Here is a 23779-nt window from a genome sequence, read left to right as displayed (position 1 = left end):
CCATTTGTTACGCATAGAAGTAATAATTTGCGACCCTATGAAGTATATACATATATTCTTGATCAGGATAAAATTCTGAGTCGACATAGTAGAATCTACAAAAGAAATATACAAAAGACAAGTTATGTTCGTGACTATAACATCACATCAGCCCATCGTATTATTAACTCCAAAGATTTCAAACTTCCGGCGAAATACACTTCTGGAAAATGAAAACTATTGTAGCTCTGCAAGAAGTTGATTCCACAAACGCGCAGAAATTAATTGTGTGTTTCCAGTAGATCTAGCTGATCTCGCAGGAAATCGGGTAGTTCTAAAAGTAGAGATTTGTTAAGAAATGAAACAATTCGTTGCTGAACAAAAACATTAAACGGCACTCCTAGGAAAATCATTGCCATTTCCGAAATATTGTCTGATAGGCGCAAGCTATAAACATATCTCACAATCATGTTGAACAGTTTTTCTACTTTTACAAAATGTTCATGCGTTGTACCTGATATCACCTCTATAAGAAATTATCGTAAGAAATTATCGATATTAACATAGAAAAATCAAGATTTCTCTTGACAATGGAGGGCAAATAGAATTCAGAAGAGTACAATTTCCGAAGCATATTTACCAGGGACGTACGCAGGATTTCATTTCGGGGGGACCACCTTGACCAAAAATCATGAAATTAAAAAATTTTGTGTAGCGTTACATAAAGCTATTTTAAAGGGTTTTTTGTTGATTTTATATGAAATATTGACACAAAGTATATAATTTCAATAGAGAGAGTTTACAATATTATAGATATAAGTTTGAAATTTGGAACAGAGTTAAATGAAGCATATCATAATACATTCAGTATAGTCCCCATACAAAATTTCCGCCTGGTATTTTGAAGTTTTTAACCAAATTCTGCAACAGACCGTAGATGGCAATTTCTACAAAACTATGCAATATTTTCAATAAAAATTTACCGAAGGTAGATCAAAACGTGCCTTTCTTTCCTCATGAAAAAATTGCCAAAAATGGTGTGATCGATTTATGTATAGTTTTCTTTCAGAGATCAGTGCTACCAATAGCAATATTCACACAAAACGCAAATTTTATGTGAAAAAGTTGTCATAACTAAAAATCGGCATTTTAGGGTTAACAAGTAAAAAAGTATCAATCGGCTTGGCCGACAGAGATATACCCTCAGCCTGTGTATATTGAAACAATTTTTTCCCAAAAAACATATGTATATAGAGAGGTTTAAAAATTTTGGGCGTATGAACCGACAAAAATGTTGATTAGGATTAAAGAGCAAAAGTTTTGCGCAGGAAATACTTAAAGGAATGGATCGACATTGACCATTATGGAAGTGGATCCCCAGCCACTACATATGGTGCCATAGGGGGTTCTTACACCCATCGGGCTGTTTTCTCAAGAAGTGTGGATTTGCCCCTGAAATAACTTTTACCATCGTAATTGAGGCAGCGAATGCAAGTTGCTTCAACAAAAATCAAAGTGATTCGATAGCAGGTCTTAAAGTGAACTTATCCGAAATTTTGTTTGGGAGGTACTGGATGAAGTGGACAAATATAGTCCATATTTGAACCTGATCTATATCTGGTAGATATCTTAGGATGTGTAAAGTATGGACCAATTCGGCTACTCCCTGCAAAAGTTAACGTACGAACAATTTTTCCGAACATTTTTGAAATTTTGTGGGGGAGATACCTGAAGGAGGGGACCGATATGGCTTATCTTCGAACTTAAACTATGTTTGGACAAAATATTTCTAAGGCCAAAGTTTGGACCCAATCGGCATATCCGTTCGAGAGTTATCTTGCGCTCCAACCACCTCACACCGTGTCATAGGGGTTTTGTGCAACGTTCAGGCTATTTTCTCAGGAAGTATGGACTTGCCCCTGATGAAACTTGTACCGTCGTATGGGGGGCAGTGAATACAAGTTGCTAACCCAAAAATCAAAGCGATTCGAGAGCAGGTCCTATACTGAACTTATCCGAAATTTTGTGTGGGAGGTACCCGAAGGAGTGGACCGATTGCGTCCATATTGGAACCTCATCTAAGTCTGGTAGACATTTCACGGTTTGCAAAGTATGGACCAAATCGGTTACTTACTTCAAGAGTTATCGTACGTACAAATTTTCTGAACATTTTCGAACTTTTGTGGGGGAGGTGCCGGAAGAAGTGGACCGATATAACCCATCCGCGAACTTAAACTAAGTTTGGACAAAATATAACGAAAGCCAAATTTTGGACCGAATTGGTTGATCCGTTCGAGAGTTATCGTGAGCTCCAGCCAGCCAGACAGACGGACGGACTTTGCTCAATCGACTCCAAACATTATTTCGATGAGGCACATTTTGCCCGTATGAAAGTGTATATTAGGGTTATGACTTTTTGACATTTTTTCTCAAAAATGATTTCCTGTAGCAGGGATGAATGAACTTTTGCCTATTAATCACTATGCTATCGTTTATTCCATTGAAATGTAAAAAAAGTTCACGCACAAATCGATTTTAAAAAAATAATTTTTTGAAAAAATATATGAAATGAAAAAAAATTTTTTTCAAAAAATTATTTTTTGTTGCACGAATGAATAAATATAAGCCTACTAATAACTATAATAACGTTTATTTCATTCAAATATTAAAAAAGTCGCGAAAAAAGTCACTTTGAAAAAATTTTAATTTTTTTGTTTTTTGTTAAAAAATTATATTTTTGAATAAAAGCGTTTACGACATTTTTACGATTCTCAGAATAGAAGAAAAATAGTGAGAAATAAATTTTATGTCATTTTAATTATCTCATGTGGCTCAGAAGTTTATTATAATTATATATCTGTTTTCAGTGACTTCAAAAAATTGTCCATAATTTTGATAAATTCAAATTTTAAAATCATTTTGTGCGTGAGGTTTTTTCACCGAATCACCTTATAATTAAGATTTTATGTAATCTTATGGCAAAACTCATCACGCTATGATACAGGGATATGAGGTTGTAAAAAAGTCATAACCCTAGTGTATATACCCTCGTTAGCATAAATGCTGAGGGTATAAAAATCTTCAAATCGTCATTTCTGCTTTTTTGGTCTAAAAATCGTCAAAATGCCGAATAAATCGGCAAATCTGGCATCACTGTTTACGATTAAAATTCATGTAAGAACCGTTGAAAACATATACATATGAATTTTTATTTTTTTTTTTTCTCTTTTTAAAATAGTCTGGATTATTTCTTTCAATAAAAATAAAGTGGTCTGTTCCAGTACTGCAAGAATCTACTATTTTTTAATATTTTTTTCGATAACATAAAGGAAAAAATGTTATCGTAGTAAAAAATAGTAGCTTCTTGCAGGTTCTGGAACAGAGCAAATGTTTCATTCAATTTGGAAAAGTTTTCATTCAATTTGGAAAAGGTTTCATTTAATTTGGAAATGCTATATCCTGCCCCAGAGTCCGTACATACCTCTAAAAAATAAATTGAAAATATGTACAAAATCTAGACAAAAAATTAGTAAGGAAAGGATCAGAGTCGGGCGGGGCCCGCATATACGTGAAATTAGAAAAAAAACATTTGGGAGTTATCCAGCTATTTCGCTAAAATCCCACACAATAATTTATTTATACTGCTAAAACTTCATCAAGAAATATGGTTTACCATCGCGAAAGCGGTTTTCAAAATCTATTCTATATATTTTTGCAGATTTTACTATTTCCGTTTTAGTGGATGGATTCGAAAGAGGAAGGGCTCGCGTAAAGAAACTAAATTCATGCGGGGTTCAAAGGAAATCGAATGATGCTTGTAAATTTTACACACAAAAAACAGTTTTTTTTAAGAAAATTTATTCATCAAATTTTCGACTTTGAACTTCAATTTCTAGGATACTGTACGGAGCGCTCACGAGAATCTTTATTCACGAGTTCTTTATTCCTATAATCAATTTTGAATAATATCTTGCTGCGCGTCCGGATTATTAAAAAAATCAAAAAACTCCGAAATTCAGGCTTCAAAATAATTATAGTAAATAGAATATGTTAACATTTCGCGAATTCTGATAAGTTGAAACTCGGATTCATCGATTGTAATTTTTTTTTTTTTGGTTTTTACCATAGGTATATTTTTAATAGTATACAGTATTTAAATCAATAAACAAAACTGTAAACGCGGGTCCAATTGACCTTAGCTCAGTCGAAGAGTAATTTCAACAGACAATCTAAATTATACTACACCATTTTGTTTGTTTGGTTCATTTAACAAAACATTTCAAATGCATTGTCAAACTAAATAGACTCAAAAATGTTGCAGTAGAGTCTGTGGGGTGGTAGTATGTACATTGACTGGAATAAACACCTTGGTGTCATGGAATTATTATCCAGGGCAATTATAAGCTGCTGAAACAGTCACTATGACGAGGATGACAATGGTTGCGAGACGACTACGCGGGCATGAATGCGTGCGTAAGATAAACTCATTCACATTCGCCCAGTCAGCATGAAAAAAAGCCGGTAAATTCTGTTGATGTTCTCTTGTTTTGGTTTATTAAAATTCCCACCTACTTATGCAGCGTTGACACTTGCTTGTTTTGATTCTGTGTCAGTGTACGGGTATGTGCGATTGGGCCGAAGAGTTATGGGGTAAGTGGGCTTTTGATGGTGGTGAAGTGAAAACTGAAACAATTGTCTCTCTTCCCATACCCAAACGACCAGCAAACATCCAACCTCCCACGCACGCAGTCACTCTCACTCAATAATACAAACACTTAACAGAGCCCTCAACGATTAACAGTTTTGCCCCCACTCCAGGCCCAACACTGATGATAGAACACGATGCTGATGTAAATTTCAGGCATGCTTCGAATGAAATTGAATCGTATGCCATATCCTGTGATTCGTGGAGATCTTTCGGATATAACAGTAAACATAACTACGAAATGTTAACAGCACAACAACACTACTATGATTGTTTGGTCGTATGTATGACTCACGAAGTTGTTTCGTTCATACGAAGTTTTAGCTTTAAAGGAATTCATGATGGTCACATCGTTTAGTTACATTTCACGAGTCGTATTGTAATGTCGTTCGAAGCATTGCGCGCTCCTCAATTCAAAACGGGAAATTGCATCGTAAAGACAATAGTTTAATGTAACGCTCAATTCGAATTTAAGTCAAGTGGATATTAGCATGTTGAAATAAATAAAAAATCAGTGAAAATTAATGAAAATAGAAAATATATTGGGTTCCTATGCCCATTGCTAACTAAAAAAAAAAAAAAAAAAAAAAAACAAAGCAAAGGTAATGAATAACAACAACGATTCAAATCAAGTGCAAACACCATCGACTATTGACCAGAGATCATCTTCGACGGATTCATTCATGGGCTCTCAAAGTTATGGATGGTATCGCTATAAACCCAAATGTTTGCAAAGATTTTGCAATGCTAAGTGGGCTTTGTTTTGGCTATGCTGGGGCGGAGCAATGCAAGGTAAGTTCACAAACAACAATATTCAATATAATTAGGTAAGACGGCTTAAAACAGGTTAAGCAGGTTAAGAAAATCGGAAGTCTGTGTTTGAAATAATGATAAATGAAAGTTTAGCCGCTAGCCGTAGTTTCTAGTGCTTTTAGCTATAAGTTTATTATAATTTTTAATTGTAATAAATATTTAAATAAATAAAAATAAAATAAATAAATGAAAGTAGTTGCAGTACCGTGCAAAAAATAGCAGTGCGGGAATGCTATGTAGCAAAATTGCAATAATGCTTCTATAAATCCTTAAAGTGATTTAATTATCTGCATCAGGCGAATACTTATAAGGTGCCAGACCTCACGGGCTAAAATATTTTCATAAATATGAAATTATTTAGAAACACCATTAAAGTTTTCTGCTAAGGAAGGTTTTTTCGTGTTCAAAATAATAGCAGTGCAAGTAAGCCAAGTGAAATAACCATGTTAAAAGCCATTCATTTATAACTTTTTATAGTTGAAAAGCATTTTTGAATGAAAACAAGACGAAATACGGACAATATGTTTACAAATGTGCATCGTCACTGCCTTTAGTGCATCACTGCAAAATTTACATACAAAATTTAAATTTTCCAAGGAAGAACTTACCACACAGTGGAAGATATCGGTGGTATTTTCTGAAAACAATATATTTTATGGTCGAAAATCGTCCTACATATCCTCAAAGCAACTAACATCCAGAATATGGATACTATTTTTGGAATTTAATGTAATTTGAGAGCTATATAGATATAACCAAATCGACTGTAATTGGAATGTTGAGTTCTTATTATAGAAGACCTTGAGGTCATCTTATAGAAGACATTGAGGTCATCTTATAGAAGACCTGGATATCATATTGTTGAACACATAAAGAGAGAAAGGGTTAATTAATTAGTCGGCGTACTGAAGTAAAGCCCCATGAAATAACACCCTGTATAGAGGTTAAGGGGGAAAATTGGTTTTAGATCCGTTCTTGTTCACAAAATTGGTCGATGCGCGCAAAAGTTATAGCGGTTTTTATTTTCATATAAAGAAAAAAATATTTAAAAATTTCTTATGTGTTTTATGAGAAAATGTATGCATAAATCATTAACAGCTTTCCATATCTTTCCGTATATGTTTAAATATTTACTAAATTTATTTTCACGTTTGCGAAAAATCAACAAATAATAAAAACAATCTCGAAGTAAATCCAAATTATCCAATTAGCCTTAAAAATTAAACCAATAAGAAAAGGATCAAAGTCGGGCGTGGCCGACTATATGATACCCCACACCAATGTGAATATATAAAACAATTTGAAAGTTATATCCAAATCTGAGCAATCTCCCATAGATGTGGGTGCCTTGGCATCTGTGGTCGAAGGTAATGCTACAAGCACACAACCTAGTGTAAAAACGGAGGATGATAAAGGGCAGCACAGGGGGAGGATTAACTTGACCCAACTATCTGATGATGGTAGCGACCCTGATTCCGAATCCGATAGCTGCGGCAAAACAAACACCACCGTTGTGGAAAATCCCATGAAAGAGGAAGTCCACAAGATGGTAGAAGAAGTGAGCGAGAGCATCGCAAAGCTCACGACGAAAAGAGTGCAGTGGTCTGGGGCCCAAAGGAAGAAATTTAAGAGGAACCAGGCAAAACTAAAGAAGGAAAAACAGCTGGCTGCTTCAAAGGTTACCACAGAAAGTCCCTCCACTTCTTCGGAAGCGGCGAAGAGGACAAGGTCTCCTGAGGAGCAGAACGTGGCAAAACCCAGTAAGAAGAAAAAGGGCTTCCCACCTTCAATTGCCCAGAACAAACCTCGTCAGGACAAAAGCCAAGGAGACTGCCAAAAGGATCCTTCAAATGATACTGAAGAGGCGAGTTCTGACAAAAAGAAGGTGAGCGCGACGTCGGAATCTTCTGCGGTGGCCAAGGACTCAGTAAAGAAGCCTACTACCACCCAGAAGAGGAAGATGGACGCTGAAACCGGAACGGAGCCGCCATCGACTTACGCCAAGGTAGCCAAGAGATACTACAAGGACGAGCTGTGCTACGCAGTAATCGATACTAGTAAAGGATCTGGAAGGCTACACAAAGAGTACTTACCGGAGATCGAGAAATCGATCAACGATAAAATATTGGAACAAATCCTGCAAGGACGAGTCTCAATAAAAATAAACTGCTGTGAGCCAAGGGGGGACCTCCTATTGTACCACCTGGACTCACACGCAAACTCTGCAGCTCTCGGGGAGGTAGTCAGCAGTATAGCAACTCCATGGGAAGGTGGCAGACTAAAACTGGTGAGGAAAGACGAAATTCCTCACCTAACCAAAGCATCGGTGTACGTCAAGGGGTATGGCTGCAAGCTCGAGACGGAGCGCATGCTCGAGGTCTTTGGCGTACAAAACGAGGCCCTAAAGGTGGAAAGATGGGAGGTCTTCCACAGGGAGGAGAAGGAAGACGGCACTCTCCTTGTGATGGGGATCGACGATCTCTCGCTAGCCGGGCTCGTCAAAACCAAGGGCAAGGCATTCTTCGTCTCGAACTCGGTCTACTTCAAAGTTGGAAAGGCAAGAGTTGGTGAGGAGGAGATTGCCAAACCAAATAACCAAGAGGTCAACCTACCAAAAGGCTTTCAGGAGGGAGGAGCAGACGAAATTAGCGACTCCCAAGAAGCCAACCTTCTGGAGGACCAATGATTGAGGTCATCCAGATCAACCTCCATTGGAGCGAAACGGCAACACTAGCCCTGATGGACAAAGTAACTAAAGGTAATATACATATTGGTTTAATCCAAGAACCTTGGACCATAAAAAACAAGGTTTCTGGACTTAACCATATAAATTATCAACTTTTTTACGCAAATACGGGATCCCGACCGAGGACCTGCATTATATGCCACAAAAACTTATGCTTTCTTTTTTCTCCAGAGTTGTCATCGTCGGACGTTACAGTATTGAAGCAGGGGAATGGTAACATATACCTAGCATCATTATACCTGCCGTTCGACTCCCCGACATTACCACCTTCGTCGGAATTGCAGCAACTGGTGAGAAGGATAAAGCAAACAGGTAACGAAGTACTAGTAGGTAGCGATGCTAACTCTCACCACATCTCGTGGGGTAGTACTAACATTAACAAAAGGGGACAAGCCCTTATAGATTACTTAAATACTAACGACCTAATTACACTTAACACCGGGAATACGCCAACCTTTGTTAATAGAATTAGGGAGGAAGTACTAGATATAACGATATGTTCAGAAAATTTAATAAACGAGGTACACGAGTGGAGGGTCCTGGAGGAACACTCCTTCTCAGACCATAAGTATATTAGATTTAAAATAGCTAGGCCATCGCCTAACCCGATAACCTTCCGAAACAAATCCAAAACAAATTGGACAAAGTTCGGAAAACGAGTAAAAGAAAGACTTGGGCAACCAGATGAGGAATGCCTAAGTAAGGAGGACATAGAGAGAGATGTCCTAAAGTTAACTGAGGCACTAGTAAAGTCTTTCGAGGAAAGTTGTCCCCTTCGAGAGAGGAAATCCGCCTACGAAAAACCCTGGATGACAGGGGAAATTCGGAATAAAGGCAAGGAGGTCCGCAGACTTTATAATAGGGCCAAACGTAAAAAAGCAGCTGTATTCTGGGACAACTATCAGGCAAAATTAAAGGAATACAACAAAATAACAAGAAACGCCAAACGAAACTCCTGGAAGCTTTTCTGCGAACAGGTGGATAGTGTAAATGACGTTTCAAAGATTAAAAAGTTTCTATCTAAAACCCATACACAGACCGAGCAATTGGTCGATGGAAATGGAAAAAGGATTGAAACAACAGAAGAAACTCTAGGCCTTCTGATGAAAACGCACTTCCCGCAGAATACCATGGTTAACACTGACGGAATGTATTAACTCATCGGAAGAAGCACCAAAGATCGACAGCTTAATGGTCCAACAAGCCATTTTAAGCTTTTCACCATATAAAGCAGCTGGACCAGACCAGATCTTCCCGGCTTTATTACAGAGGGAAGTGGACTTTATTGCGTCCAAACTGGTCGGGATCTTCAATGCATGCTTAAAACTTGCATACACTCCTATAGCCTGGCAGGAGGCAAGGGTAGTCTTTATACCCAAACCTGGCAAGGCAAGTTATGCAACACCAAAATCTTATCGACCGATAAGTTTAACTTCATTCTTACTCAAAACAATGGAACGGACAGTCGACACCATGATAAAGAGTAAGATCCCCAACGATATGCTTAAATTCAAACAACATGCATACGTTAAAGGCAGATCAGTGGAAACCGCATTGCATGAGGTAGCACACCACATAGAAAGAACCTTCGAAATGAAAATGTACACACTTGCTGTATGCATCGACATCGAAGGCGCTTTCAATAACGTAAGCACCGAGACACTTATCCACTCCTTAGACGAGTTTCAGGTAGACAGGGCCTTAAGGAACTGGATAAACCACATGCTAAGGAATAGATGGATAAGCTGCGGGCTATACGACGTGAAAATAAGAGACAAAGTTGGACAAGGAACGCCACAGGGAGGGATACTTTCACCTCTGTTGTGGGTTACCACCATAAACAGTCTCTTGAGGACCCTAACCGAAGAAGGATTTGACCCAGTCTGCTACGCAGACGACGTTATAATACTTCTGAGGGGAAAGAATCCGAATCAACTCTGTCGTAGAGCAGAAACGGCTCTAAAAATTGCTTTTAACTGGGCCAGGCCGAGAGGTCTGAACGTCAACCCAGAAAAAACAGAATTATGTCTATTCACTAGGAAAACGAAAATGGGGCACTACGAGGAACCAGTTTTTCTAGATAAGACAATAAATATCTCTTGTACAGTTAAATATCTAGGAGTAATTCTGGATAGGAAACTTAAATGGAAAGACCACATACAAGAAAGGGCCAACAAGGCCCAAATATGTTGGTCAACCTGCTGAAGGGCGATAGGCTCAAAATGGGGGTTCAATCCTAGGATGATACACTGGCTATACAGAAGCGTAATTAGACCAATTCTAACCTACGCGTCTGTGGTATGGTGGACAGCCATGGACAAAAAATGCAATGTGGAAATATTGCAAAAGGTCCAAAGAACATGCTGCCTAAGCATTAGCGGAGCAATGAGGACCACACCGACTAGGGCTCTAGAAACAATTTTGTTTGTACACCCAATAGAGATTCAGGTAAGGTATGAGGCAGCCATCGCAGCTGTAAGGCTAAAGTCGATGAGCGAGTGGATCGAAAAGAGCCACCAAACATACCACCAAAACATATTAAAGGTCACAACGGGTGAATCTATAAATCAGGTAGTATCGGACCGTATACCTGAAACTAGTGAAGTAGCCTTGTGTGAAGTGTCAATACCTGACAGAGACATGTGGATCGAGGGAGCTCTAGCACTGATTCCCGCTGGAAGCTGTGGGTTTACGGATGGGGCTGTGCTAGGGGGGAGAACCGGACTGGGTCTTTATATAATGGAACCGGAAACGGAAATCTCCCTCCGTCTGCCGGATCATAACACGATCCTGCAGGCGGAACTCCGGGCGATAACAGAGTGTCTGCTTTGGTTTGATACACACACAAGGCCTACCACTGTAAATATCCTTACGGATAGCAAAGCAGCCATTAGAGCTATATCAACCAAGACAGTGAAATCTAGAACTGTCTTGGAATGTATTAAATCTATAAATAATTACTCCCAACACGGTAAGGTAAACATTATATGGGTACCAGGGCATACCGGGATTAGGGGTAATGAAATAGCAAACTCCTTGGCAAAACAAGCCAAGGAGCAACCAACGGTAAGTCTAGAAAACGCTAAGCCGTTTAAAGCTACGCGACTAGAACTAAAGACATGGGCAAAAAATGCACATGTATCCCTCTGGAGTAGTGGAGAGAAGGGAAAAAACACAAAAATCCTATAGGGAAACCCAGACGAGGACAAAACAAAAGAATTACTTTTACTAAGTAAAAAAGATATTAGTAGACTGACAGGAATCCTTACAGGTCACCTAGGTCTAAAAGCGCACCTACACAAAATAGGTTGTGCAGAAAACAGTGAATGCAGAGCATGCGGAGAGGACGACGAAACGTTGGAACATTACCTCTGCCATTGTCAAGACTTCACAAATCTGAGAACCCAGTTACTAGGGAATGACATTATACCAGGACTCGACCAAATTAGGACAATCGAGTTCAAAAAGATCAGAGACTATGTAAATAGGACAGAGATCCTAGACTAAGTCAAAAAAAAAGTATAATCCTCCATAACCCAAAATTAGAGCGCACAACAGGCCTACTTATGGCTTAAGTGTATGTCCACATGGGCATGTGGTGATCTAGTATCACCCCTCTTATCAACCTAACCTAACCCTATATCCAAATCTTGACCGATTCGATATAATTTGGCACATTTATTTCTAGACCAAATTCCGTTACACATTTCAAATTTCATTACAATTGGACAGATATAGCATATTTCGTGCATCAAATACCTAAAATCGGCTGAAAATATATATGGGAGCTATATCCAAATCTTAACCGAATTTCACCAAAAGCAATAGCGTTCTTACTATGACTAAATTATGTTCTCCAATTTTCAGCTGAATCGGATTATATGTACAGAATCTAGATAATGAGTAGAAAAATATGAAACCAAATTTATAAAGATTGGGTACATAAATTGCATATTATAACCACAACAAAGAAAAATCTTATTGTTGAAATATTGTTCCAAATATTTTTTTTTGGTGAAAATCAGGTGAAAATCATGTTTTTCGAACAAGCCATAATTTTTAAAAATCGGGTAACAAATGGTTAGTTTATAGTGATTTAATTGTGACAAAAACACATTAAAAACGGGAAAATGGTTTTCCTCGTGCTCTAGGCTGCGTAGAAGACACCAAACTGCAAAATTATTCACTTTTATCAAGAAGGAAATTTAGTTAGCTTTACAAAATTGGAACCAATGAAATCGGTTGAAAAGTGCTTGAGTTATGTCATCTTTAGTGTTTTAACTTTTTGGTTTTTCCTTTATAAAAGATTGGTACCTTGTGCGTAATTATTAAGTAGACAAATTCAAAGCACAATCATACGCACTAAGGTACCAACTTTTATAAAGGAAAACCCAACAAGTTAAAACACTAAAGATGACATAACTCAAGCATTTTTCAACCGATTTCATTGGTTTTTCCAATTTTGTAAAGCTAACTAAATTTCCTTCTTGATAAAAGTAAGCTGTAAAAGTCCGTTGTGGAAAAAAGAAGTTATGTCCGTTTTAAGTTGAAAATCCATGAAACCCCGCTTTTCACTATATTTACCCTTATAAATTCAAAAAACAAAGTGACCCAAAGAAACCAAATGTATTTTCGTCTTCCATGGACTCCCACAATACCGAATTTATGCATCAGAAGCCCTGCAAATTTTCACTGTAGCACAGTGTAATTAATGTATTCTGCTAAAAAATGCATCAAGAAATATGGTTTACCATCGCGAAAGCTTAGTTGTATAAGAATGTAAGAGTAATATTGAAATTACAATAATTCAAAAATGTGAAAATTAAAAAGCGTGTCATTCGAAAATTAGTTAAAATCAGTTGATGTCTCCACATTCAATTTTGGATAAAAGAACCATTTGCTAGCTTATCTCTGTAATTCATTACAACTTTTTCGCAAATATTATAAACGATTCCATTTCCATATGTAAAAATTTTCAAAGAAAATCGCGCCTTAGTACGCGGATTTTTCTAAATATATTTTTGCAGATTTTCCTATTTTTTAGGTATCTATATCCACCGTTTAGTGGTTGGATTCGAACGCGGAAGGGCTCATTTAATCCGGCGAGTACAAAAACTAAATTCACGCGGGGTTCAAAAGAAATTGAATGACAAATTTTCCACTTCGTAATATTTTGCACAAACTTAGTTTAAGTTCGAAGATGGGCCATATCGGACCACTCCTCTGGGTACCTGCCTCACAAAATTTAAAAATTTTTCTTTAAAATGGTGTGAACGATAACTCTCGAAGGGAGCAATCGATTTGGTGTGAACTTTGCACATCGCATTATTCCTTATCGGATATGGACTATATCGGTTCACTTCTTCGGGTACCTCCCATACAAAAGTGAAGTTTAAGAGCTCCTCTCGAATCGTTTTGCAATTTTTTAGCAGGTTGTCCTTACGACCCTTTTACGTCGGTACAATTTGTTTTCGGGTGCACGTCAATACTTACTGAGATAATGGCCTAAAACCTCCAGGAAACCCAGATGACACCAACTAAAATGGCAAATCCGCAAGATAACTCTCGCAGGGAGTTTCTGATTGGCCCAAATATTGCACATCGTTCTGTTTTATAAAGTTTTGTATTAAGTTGCAGGACCTATTACAACGGTAAATTTTTTTCCGGAATAAGCCCATACTTCCTGTGATAATCCCGTAAATCTCCAAAAAAACCCTGCCGGCACTCAATGGTTCAGGAATCGATTTTCCTGGCCAAAGATCAACATTTTGTTTTGTCAAAGATATTTAATTTCTATATGGGATTCGATAGTAAACATATTGAAACTAAGGAAACCAAAAAATTACTCCAAAATATTGGAAGGTGTGGGCGTGGCGTGCCCCTAAAGACGGGCATTTTCCCCATTTTTGGGAAATACGTCATTTTTGCAAATTTCTGGAGAAAGACGAAGCTATTTCTCTGAAACTATAACAGTTATTGTGTTCATTGTTTTTTTGTAAGGTAGGTAGGATTGTGGCCTTTAAAAATAGTAAATAGTTAGTAAATTACCGTAGCGTTTACACAACATGATCTATTTTATTTTTCCTCGGGTACTAAATGTTATGAAATTCCAAATTTAGTGGACTAGAACTTTTGTGGAACAACATGAAACAAAGTTCTGTTTTCCTAGAAAGATGCCCGAAAGTCTCCTCTTCCAGCCCATATATACTTTTGTACCCGTCCCGTTCCGTCCGTTTAACACTTTTTTCAATTTATTGAAATTACATGGGTAAAAATGTGTGTTTTTCTATACTGTTTCCATATCGACACCTCCAAATAATAGTATGCTAAGTGTAAAAATTGAGTCTTGCAGGAGAAGCTCTCAAAGTTTGGAAATTTTTTTGAACTTCAGTACTATGCTAAGTCAATATTTGTTTATAACTTCTCTTCGGATTGACCGATCATTACCAAAATTAGACAGAATTTAAGTTAAAGGACGTTCGACACCTCCACATAATAGTTTGCTAATTCTGAATAGCGAGTTTTGCAGGACAAGCTCTAAAAGTTTGGAAATTTCTTTGATCTTCAGTACTATGCTAAGTAAATATTTGTTTATAACTTCTGTTCGGATTGTCCGATCATTACCAAAATTTGACAGAATTTAAGTTAAAGGACGTTAAATATAAAAATGTAAATAACTTGAAAACATGCTAAGTCGACTTAGCATACTATTGTTTGGAGGCGTCGATATGAATTACAGTTTTTTGACACAAATTACAACTTTTTTGAGTATATGAGTTTTTATACGAGTTATATAAGTTTTATTAAATCCCAAGGAGAATTTTTTTAATTTTTGAAAAAATTGAAATTTTTTTGTAAAATTTTTTTTTACAAATTTTTGAAAAAAATGTTTCGACATTTTTTCTATTTTTTTTTTAGTTTTTTTTTTTTGGTAATTATTTTGTTCATTTGTTGGTTTTTGACAATTTTTAATATATAGGAAGATATAAAAACCAAAAAACCACTCATATTTTGATGAAAAATAGTTAAAAAACTCAAAAGTTTAACTTTGACCTTGAATTTCTCTGCAACTACCAGACCGAACTTGACCGCTTATTATTCGTCTGAAAGCTGATTGTGTTATCTATCTAACAGAAAAAGAATTATGAATATATCTCTATCCGTTCAAAAGTTACAGAATTTTGACCAGGAAAAAAACGATTCTGAACCACTGTGCGGCACATACTAAATGGGCTAGAGTGCACTATAGCCCTCAAACTTTCTCAAAAATTTCTTCCAATCTTAGGACCTGTTTATGTATGTCGATAAGAAAATTAATGCCTAAGAAACACTACCAAATTTGAGTGTGTTTTTCAAATTTGTTTTTTGTTTTGAAGTAAAAGCAAAGGAAATAATATTTCCAAAAGTAAAGTTTGGGTGTGTTTCATGCGCACACATTTTTGTTTCGAAATGCATAAACAGGCTGTTAGTTTAACGTAATTTGATATTTCAAGTTCTCTATGAATCAGAAGTTTGCTTATTATTTTTTCGCATATGTCAATGATTTGGTATAGCCCCACAATACGGTACATACAGATTCCACGTATTTTGAAACAAAACCGTGATACAAAATCAATATATTTTATATACGGCATAATTATTGTGTTTGTTTCTTTTTTGGTCAGAGGCTGAGGTTGACTGATACTTTCTTACTTTTTATTCACAATTTTTAAAGATTAGACGTCGCTCATTTTATGGTCTACAATATAATTAAATTTAATTTTATTAACACTGTTAAACATCAAACAACTTGACTTTAAATTTCGACAAGATAGGTTCATTCTTTCTTAATTAACCAAAAAAATGGATGCAGTATAATGAGTTCTTCAAGGATATATACCTTTTGACATTAAAAATGTCATATAATGTGGATGCCAACAATGGACGTCTTTTTGTCAGTATTTTGAACAAATTAACTTACCAATCATAACAAGGTATGATTTCTGAGATTTAAAGAATTCTCTCACAATTGTTTGGATCTGAAAAGTGTTGCAGATTTGTATATATATTAGGCTGAGACGATTTGTATGAAAAAATGGTTGCTTCGCGTTTCTGATTCTTGGGATTGTACTGAGCAAAATAGTCCACTAGACCCTATGACTACAGTGAAAATCGAGTTTCCCGATTTTGATTTGAACAACTGGGTCTCTTTTCGTCGGCCAAAGTGCAATATTAGTATATACGGATTTTATATTTCCTTTATAAGATTTCCACGTTTACAAAGTCAATATTACAATGCTCTTTGGATGAATGAAATCGATGAAAAATTATAAAAGTTAGAAACAGATCGTTGAAAATGTTTCAAAAATAAGGCGAATTAATTATAGTTATAGCCCCTAGCGTATAAACACCATACAATAAATAAAATAGTTTTTATAAATCATACGCCGCACAGTGTTGCCGCTTCCATACAAAAGTGGACAAAAATAGAAGGAGTTGACCTAGGTTGATGAATTTTTGCACAAGAACTTATAAGGGCATATGAATGAAAAATTTCAACTTTGGTTCATATCGGTTCAGATTTGGATATAGCCCCCATATATATCTTCCCCGATTTTGCTATAACTCGGTCAATTTTGATCGAATAGCCTTCAAATTTAGTATGTAATATTTTCCTAGGCCCCTAAGTAGATCTACAAATTTTTGCAAAAATCGGTTCAGATTTGGATATAGCCCCCATATATGTATATCTTTCTCCGATTTTGCTATAACTCGGTCAATTTTGATCGAATAGCCTTGAAATTTAGTATGTAGTATTTTCCTAGGCCTCTGAGTAGTTTCACCGATTTTCATAAAAATCAGTTCAGTTTTGGATATAGCTCCCATATAAATGTTTCCCCGATTTTGCTATAAATGAATTTTTGATGAATAGCCTTCAAATTTAACTGGGATGTTTCCTCAGACCACTGTTCAGTTTTACCGATTTTGACTTGATTTCGGAAAAACTGGTACAGATTTGGATATAGGCTCCGATTTTGCTATAAATCGGTCAATTTTTGGAAAATATCCTTCAAATTTAACATGGGATGCTTTCTTAAGCCCTTTTCCAGTTTCACCGATTTTTAAAAAAAAATCGGTTAAGATTTTAATAAAGCTCTCATAAATATTTTCTGCCGTATTCGATGCACTAAACACGCAATGTAATTGAGTGACATCGGGCGAAATTATTTATGGAAACCATATTCAGACCTGAACCGATATGGACCAAATTTGATATTTACGCTCATCAACCTAGGTCAACGGTAAAACAGCGGCCTGAGGAACCTCCCATGTTAAATTTGAAGGCTATTCATCAAAAATTGAGCGAAATTTAGCAAAATCGGGGGAAGATATATATGGAGGCTATATCCAAATCTGAACCTATTTTTAATCATGGGCCTAAGAAAATATCACATATAAAATTTGAAAGCTTTTCAACTAAAATTGACAGAGTTATAGCAAAATCGGGGAAAGATATATATGGGGGCTATATCCAAATCTGAACCGATTTTTGTGAAAATCGGTGTAGCTATTCAGGGGCTTAAGAAAATAACACATATTAAATATGCTTTTCGATCAAAATTGACCGAGTAATAGCAAAATCGGGGCAAGATATATATGGGGGCTATATAAAATCTGAACCGATATATCTCAGAAGGTTGCAGGGATGGGCAGAATGTTTTTACACATTTCGCTTCGGAAGAGATGTCCAATTAACGGAAATCAAGAGCCAAGGTGGCAATAGGTGGCAATCAAAAGATATGCTCTACGAAATATTAAGAATTTATATATTTTTTATCAAATTTAAATTTTTAATTCTAGGTAACGGTACTTTGCCCATGTGCAGTTGATGTCAACTTATTCTACTAAAATTTTATATTTATAGCCCACCCATCAAATCCCCATCCAAAACTTTTAATATTATCAAAAAACTTTTCAGAAAATATTATGTTAAATGTCGTCTAAATTTCATATGATTATCGCTTCAGATTACCTGGGAAATATTTTTCATATTTAAAGAGCTAACACTTCCGTTACACATGCCAGTAAATTGGTGCCAATTGAGTACATGTATTATACTCGAAAATGCCGAAAAAGTGTTCGACTGGCATGCAGTTTTCTTGTGTGTTTACACATGCCAATGCAAGTTCAATTCCAAAATTATTTTAAGCCGCATATAACACACAAAATTGCATTATATTTCAGATTTAAAACAAAATTCACAACATATTTTACTATTTTTATTTTATTTCATATTTCTTTTTAAGATTGTTTTCAGTCATAAACATAATGAATCTGGTATTGCCGCCTTTTCAATATTGTATAATCCCAGAGGGGAAATTATTTATCAACCTATATTTGCATGAAAAACATCAAAATTATGTCTTTACTAACAACTAATATATTGCAGCTGCCAAGACGTATTATTTGTGTTTCCTAATCTTTTTGAAAATATGCATTAAATCTTTGCATTCTCACGGTGCTCTTGAATCAAATTTAAATGGAAGGTGGTTACACATGGGAAGTTTTTGCGGATTCTGAAACTACAATGTTCATAGATGAGAAAAATCAAAAAACTAAAAAAATCGGCGGAGCGCTTTTTAAATAAATCGCGATTCAAGTTGATATTTTTAGAGGTTGTCTAGGTTTTTTCAATTTTGCTTGGAAACCGCAAGTCCTGTCAAAACAGTAATAAAGAAAATGTTGTAGCTATCAAGATTCTCTACAAGATTGACCTTAATGATATTTTCGTAGGTTTTACAACTTTTGAGATATAGAAGTTGAAATTGGGACAATTCAAATTCAGTTCAATTCTGTATCGTCTCCTTATAAAACAATGTCATGACTACAATTTCCCAACTTAAACTTATATATCTAAAAAAATGGTACGACCTAGGAAAAATTACATAAGCCATTATTGTAGAGAATTTTCACAGCTATAAGATTTTCTCAGGTCCCATACCGATAAGACTTGCCGTATTCAAGCAAAATCGCGAAACCCTGACAAACAAAAACAAAAAAAATGTAAACTAATCTTTTTTATCTCAAAAATGGTACAGCCTGAGAACAAATCATAAACATCAATCCTGTAGAGAATTTTCACAGCTACAAGATTTTCTTTAGCTCCATTTCGATTGGACTGGCGGTTTCCAAGCAAAATCGTGAAAACCTAAAAAACACCTAAAAATGTGAATTTTGACCGCGATTTATTTAAAAATCCCTTCAGCGATTTTTTCTTGTTTTTGGATTTTTCTCATCTATGAACATTGTTGTTTCAGAATTCACAAAAACTTCCCCTGTGTAAGCGGTTTTCATTAAAAGTTAGTTAAGGCGCACCCTTCATGACATTGTTTTATAAGGGGGCGATACAGCCAATGCATTGTCCCAATTTGAACTTCAATATCTCAAAAATGGTAAAACCTACAAAAATACCGTAAAGGTCAATCTTGTAGAGAATTTTCATAACTTTCATTTTCTTCAATCTCATTTTGATAGGACTTGCGGTTTCTAAGCAAAATCGTGAAAACCTAAACAACCCCTAAAAATGTCAACTTTAATCGCGATTTATTTAAAAAGCGCTCCGGCGATTTTTTTAGTTTTTTGATTTTTCTCATCTATGAACATTGTAGTTTCAGAATCCGCAAAAACTTCTCAGGTGTAAGCACCTTCCATTTAAATTTGACTCAAGAGCACCGTGTTCTTAAAAGAAACAAAAATGTACATGGATTAAAAAATAGTCTCGGCAACTCTTTTTTCATTTTCGACATATCATTGGCAGCCAGCTCAAAACTTTGCTGGCATGAAAAATCTAGTGCCAGTGGAGTCGACAATTCAAAAAATGTAATTGTGGTAGTAAAATATTGTGTATGTATTGAATTTTTCGAACTGTCACTGGCATGTGTAAAGGTTGGGTAAATAAAAAATATAAACATATGTAAAAGTTAACAGCGCAGTTTTTGATTTTTGTCCACGTGGCAACACTTTGCGCCGGTGGGAATGAAATCCCAGACTTTCATAAATATATGACAATAAAATAACAAATAAAGGATGAACAATAGGTCTGTACGATAACTCAAAAGTTTGTGCAAATTTGCACAAACTTTTACAAAATGCTGTTCGATAACAAACTTGCAAAGTAAAAGAGAGAGAATTTGGAGACAATTGAGAGAGAATATTGGAGAGTTTTGGAGACTTTTGTTTACAAGTTTTTGCAAGGAAAATTTTGATTCTGATTTAAATTCGAATGTTTTGTGGCGGACTTCTTGGCAAAAACATAAACAAACGTTTGGCTCTTAAAATCAATAGATATAAAAAAGGAAAAAAATTATTAAATAAATTATGGAAAACGATAATGTAAGTAAAATAACTTATTTTGTAGTTTGTGGTGACTAATTTCTTTTTTATTTTAAACGTATCAAATCCCAGCAAAAAGCGGTGCATCCATGGATTAGGAGAAACACAATGAATGCACTGCGTTCCAGCATGTTTTATATTTGTGCATTGGAAAGGGAATTATAAGGGCCTCGTCACATAAGAGGCAGAAATGATTTCAGCCTTATGTACCGAAGCCAGACCACAACGAACAGCATCGGTATACATTTCCCAAGGATCCCAAATGTTGAGCTTTTGTGGCGGAGGTACCCTAGAAGCTAAATGAAATTTGGACAAAATATTAGGAGATCAAAAGTGTGGACCAAATTGGTTGCCCGTTCAAGAGATATTGTGCTACCATTTTAGTGACATTTTTTAAATATTAGTGAACCGGTATTGCCCATCTTCAAACTAAAAATTAAATTTGGACAAAATATGACGATGTTGTTCGGTTCAGTTCGAGAGTTGTCGTGCACTCCAGCCACTACGTATGGTACCATAGAGATTTTTACAACTTTCGGGCTGTTCTATGGACTTGCCTCTGAAAAAAATGTTACCATCGTATTTGATCCAGCGAATGCAAGTTGGACAAATATGGTTCATATTCGAACCTGGTCTATATCTGGTAGATGTATTAGGACCAAATCAAGAGTTATCGTGCGCACAATTTTTTCGAACATTTCTGAACTTTTGTAGGGAAGGTACCTGAAGGAAATGGAAAATAAACAAGTAAGAAAGTATCAGTCAGCTGAGCCGATAGAGATATACCCTCAGCCACGTACCCGAAGAAAAAAGTTAACACAATACTTCTGTAGGTTTTTTAGCTGTTGGGAAAATTTTCCAGGATGGAAAGGGCCGCAAAAAACTACATGTTGGAACAAAATTCAGAATGATCCCGTAGGAGTGATCCGATGTAGTATATATTCGGACCTAATACAAATCTGTAGGAAATATTTTTGTTCTTTATTAGTCTATGGATATTTTTCTTAATAAAAAAATTTTGTACTTAATTTTCTGAATTTAAATATATTTCAATTTTACTTTTCAATATACAAAGTTTGAGCTAAATCGATTTCTCTCTTAAAGGGTTATTTTACACATTAGCCAGTTTAGGTGGTGCCGGTAGGATTTTCTGAACCTTTTTGGGTCATTATCTCAGGAAGTATGGACTTGCCCACAAAAAAAAATTACAACGTCGTAACAGGGGCCGCAATTGCAACCTGCTGCATCACAAATTAATAAGATCAGAGAGGAGTTGTTAAACTATACTTTTTCCAAATTTCTTCTAGAATTATCATGCCCACAATCTTGGCGAAACATTTTGAACCTTTGTGGGGGAGGTACCGGAAGGTGTGGACCGATATGGTCTATCTTCGAACTTAAACTAAGTTTGGACAAAATATTGACCAAATATGTTGATCCGTTCGAGAGTTATCGTGCGCTCCAACTACGACGCATGGTATTATATGGGTTGTTTGTAGTTTTTGTGCTGATTTCTGAGGAAGTATGGACTTGCTCCTGAAAAAAATTATATTGTCGTAATGGGGGTAGTGAATACAAGTGGCTGCAACAAAAATCAAAGCGAATCGAGAGCAGGCCTTTAACTGCATTTATGCAAAATTTTGTGTGAGAGGTACCCGAAAGAGTCCATATTGGAACCTCATCTATGTCTGGTAGAAATGTCACGATGTGCAAAGTATGGACTAATTCGCTTACTCCCTTCAAGAGTTATCGTGCGGACAATTTTTCCGAACATTTTTGAACTTTTGTGGGGGAGGTACCTGAAGGAGTGGACCGATATGGCCCATCTTCGAACTTAAATCAAATCTGGACAAAATATTTCGATACCCAAAATTTGAACCGAATCGATTGATCCGTTCGAGAGTTATCGTGCGCTGCATCCAGACGGACGGACTTTGCTAGATCGACTCAAAATTGTCTGAAACGGATATCGTATAAACATACTTGGGGTCTAAAACCATTATTTCGATGAGCCACATTTTTGGTCGTATCAAAGTGTAAATACCCTCTTTAGCCTAAAGGCTGAGGGTATAAAAAATGGAAAATAAAGAAATGGTAGACACCTTCAATTGTTAAATTTAATCTTTTCCGCCAACTTCTTGTTTGTCAAATCAGCTGACTTCTTGCAAGTTTTTGCAAATTGCTGTTTGATAACAATCTGCAAATTTTTTGCTTCGAGAGAGTAAAATTGGTGGAGAGAGGTTACTGAGAACTTGCTGAGTGCTTGCAAGTACTTTTCACTTGCGAAGTTATCGTACACACCTAATGTTCAAAAATGCTTTGGGGATGTTCTAGAGAGTTCTTAATTATTGTCTTGGCCACAATTTTTGTGTTAAAATATGATCAAAAATCTAAATGGTTTGGCTGTTATATGCCAAAATATCAAAAAAAAAAAAAAAAAAAAAAACGTGACAAAAGTCGGATAAAAAAAATACTTCAAGTCAAAATCGGGAGGCTTAATTTTCACCGTAGACATATGGTCTAGTGGACTTTTTTGCTTAGTACAATCCCAGGAATCAGAAACGCGAAGCGTCCCTTAAGATGTTAAAATCGTCCCACCCCAATGTATGTAGTGCAATTATGAACGGACGGACGTGTATGCATAAATCGACTCAGAAAGTGATTCTATGTATATCCTTAAAGGGATCTATGGGTATATCTCCTTTTGTTATGCATGTTACAATTGCAATACACAATACAATAAAAAATCCAATCCATAATCCAATGGTTTGATTTCAAAAACAAAAAATTGAACCAGTTTTTCCTTCTTCAATACATTTTTAGCAATTCCAAACATCTTTGTACGAATAGTACTATCTGCTAGTACTCGTAATTATCCACTTAGAGGAATGATTTTTCAAAAAATTTTAATTGAACACATAACGAATTTTCATTTATGTATTTCATTTTATTTAATCGAACGTAAAATTTATTTATCTATGTATGTATGTTTATTTAATTTCACAATTTTATTAATTTTTGAAATGATAGTAATGTATTGTCACTTCTTATGTTTTGTTTACATGTACCGGTGACAGTCAATTTTCTTTAAAAAATCTGTCAATTTTAAATGGATAAAAGAAAATTTCCCAAATCTATGGGAGAATTTATACGCTGATAACGAA

The 23779-nt window shown here is 35.8% G+C and overlaps 1 protein-coding gene across 1 annotated transcript in view; it reads left to right on the top strand.

Moving 5' to 3' along the window:
- The first annotated feature begins 5039 nt into the window (after positions 1-5039).
- The window catches only part of Oatp26F (Organic anion transporting polypeptide 26F), a 101837-nt gene continuing 83097 nt past the window's right edge, over positions 5040-23779 (top strand). The window contains exon 1 of the mRNA XM_073968532.1: positions 5040-5476. Within this exon, the coding sequence (XP_073824633.1) occupies positions 5290-5476 (187 nt within the window). The 5' untranslated portion in view covers positions 5040-5289. The remainder of the gene's footprint in view (positions 5477-23779) is intronic.

Source organism: Musca autumnalis, unplaced genomic scaffold (genome assembly GCF_047663935.1).
Source record: "Musca autumnalis isolate F117 unplaced genomic scaffold, ASM4766393v1 scaffold_2, whole genome shotgun sequence".
NCBI lineage: Eukaryota > Metazoa > Arthropoda > Insecta > Diptera > Muscidae > Musca > Musca autumnalis.
This window is presented reverse-complemented; position numbering and strand designations above follow the sequence as displayed.